Source organism: Ceratina calcarata, unplaced genomic scaffold (genome assembly GCF_001652005.2).
Source record: "Ceratina calcarata isolate Rehan_Ccalc_2016 unplaced genomic scaffold, ASM165200v1 scaffold636, whole genome shotgun sequence".
NCBI classification, from domain to species: Eukaryota; Metazoa; Arthropoda; class Insecta; order Hymenoptera; family Apidae; genus Ceratina; species Ceratina calcarata.
In genome coordinates, this window is record NW_017177611.1 from 39898 (window position 1) to 42049 (window position 2152).

At 45.7% G+C, this 2152-nt stretch overlaps 1 protein-coding gene across 1 annotated transcript in view; it reads right to left on the reverse strand.

Moving 5' to 3' along the window:
- Cad74A (cadherin 74A) overlaps window positions 1–2152 on the reverse strand; it is a 13915-nt gene that overhangs the window by 10281 nt on the left and 1482 nt on the right. Inside the window, exons 2-4 of the mRNA XM_018033114.2 lie at window positions 943–1102; window positions 678–821; window positions 46–317 (exon numbers count right to left, since the gene is read on the reverse strand). Of these exons, the coding sequence (XP_017888603.1) occupies window positions 46–317; window positions 678–821; window positions 943–1102 (576 nt within the window). The remainder of the gene's footprint in view (window positions 1–45; window positions 318–677; window positions 822–942; window positions 1103–2152) is intronic.

A 2152-nucleotide genomic window follows, 5' to 3' on the forward strand; every position in this document is an offset into this window, starting at 1 on the left:
GTATATAAAATGAAGTAGGAATTTAATAAAAAATGTTGACGATACCTTCTCGGTGGAAACGTCGAAGACGTCGCAGACGTCGTCGTCGCGGGACGCAGGGACGCAGTCCACGTGGACGTCAGCGTTCACGCCACCGTCGCGGTCTGTGATCGTGATCGTGCCAGCGGGAACGAGCAGGCCACCCACGTGCGCACTTTCCGGCACCCTAGCCGCGTACGGTCTCCCGTGATATACCGGCGGGTTATCGTTCTCATCGAGCACCGCTATTTCTCGCCGGAGAGATACCGTGTTCGGCTCCGACCCCGCGACCCCCTCGTCTGACAATAAGGAACAATGGACATAAAACACGAATCGCAATTATAAAATATGTACGACGCCTTTAAAAAGTATTAGGACGCTCATGAATAATTTCTTCATTTAAATAATTATGGCAAATATAATTAATCTTGTGAAATCAAGAAAGCAAAACAGGGATTGAAAACTGGAGCGTGAAGTTACATGAACGTTACAAAGAATCGCATCAGAGGAATGAGGAATTATTAGTGAATCTTCATTACGTAATCGTTTCTTTTGATACGATCGACACGTTACTGGCGACCTACATTCCCCACGTATTATATTCATTGATATTCACTGGTGACACCGTAACGGGACACCGATAAAACTAGCGTAGCTACCCGTTATGCTGATGATCACTTCGATCAGATCCTGTGTCTCCCTGTCTAACGCCTTTCGCAGAACGACCACGCCGCTGTCTCTGTCCACCGTGAAGTATTCCCCACTGATGGAGTAGTGCAGTTTGGAACCTTCAGGGTCCTCACCTTCGTGCAGGAATTCATCATTCAGAAGATCAATCAAATAGTACTAAATAATTTAGGTCTTATGGTGTAAATGACCTAATTTCCTGATTTGCGTTGCTTTTGGTCATTCGTTAGTTGTTACCTTGAAGAGTGTAGACGGGTGCACCAGGTGGAGTGCGTTCTGACACGGCTAGCCTGGCCATGTCGCCACCCTGCACGAAGTGTGGCGCCCTGTTGATCACCTGACCCCATGACAGTGACCAGGTACACAGCGCAAACAGATAGAGCAACCACATCGTCACCTGCAATGGAGATATATTGAATACAATTATAAGGAATTGCTATAATTCTTCAAGTTTACAGCAAATCTGTACCTATACTCCATTTTTGTTTAGATTCTTTTCGTTGAGGACAATGGAGATTACGTTAGATTATGAAAACGATGTAATTCTTTGACGTAGCTTCGTTTAGCAGAGTTCTACATCAAGATTCGCAACTTCGACGGCCGGAAGTGAACGGAATCGTGACGGACCGCAATATCTACAGACTGTAGGAAGTGCTCGTCGGCCACGCAAGAGAGAGCCGCGGTTTTCTACGTAAAACTGTTTGTTCCAATTTGTCTCAATGAAAGTTCCCAAGACCCTTCTCAAGTCCGACGTCCTTATTTGCCTATCCACTTCCGGCTCTTATAATAATCTCACTAGTTTTCGTGCAACGATTTTTTATTACATAATTAAAATGAAATACAGTCCCATTTTCTTGTCATCCATTTAAAAAAAAATTCGCCTATTTACAAAATTATGTACATGAGAATTGAATAAATAAAGACTCAAGGAGAACTGAAGGTCATCGTTTATCTGAGTTATTTTATCTGAACTTGTAATGAAAATCGAGGCAACAGGTTTCGAGCAGGAAGCAAGGTTTCACGGTGGAACGGTTTCATCGACCTGTGCCGATTTCCTGGTGGACCGCGCGAAAAGCGAACGGGTACAAGAGAGAGGTAACTGTTCCGCGCCGGTCGGTCGGTCGCGCGGCGTCCTAGACTCGTTAATCGCCGAGAAAGGTTTCAGGTAAGCGAGCAAGACGGGAAAGCGAGAGCGGGAGAGACTCAGGCCTCCTCGGCGGGAAGAAGAGGAAAAAAAAGCCGTTATGAAAAGCCCCCACCTTACGCCGATTACGTTACGCGGCTGGAATCCTGACACTGTGTGACCAGGTGACGCCAGGATGAATGACTAAGAAAACTGCCATCCTGCCACGCGCTCTATTCCGCGTTCGGGATATTCCGAACGTAAGAAAAATAGATACGAGCAAGGGGAGAGTAACGTCAGTTTAATTATAGTAACATCTACTAT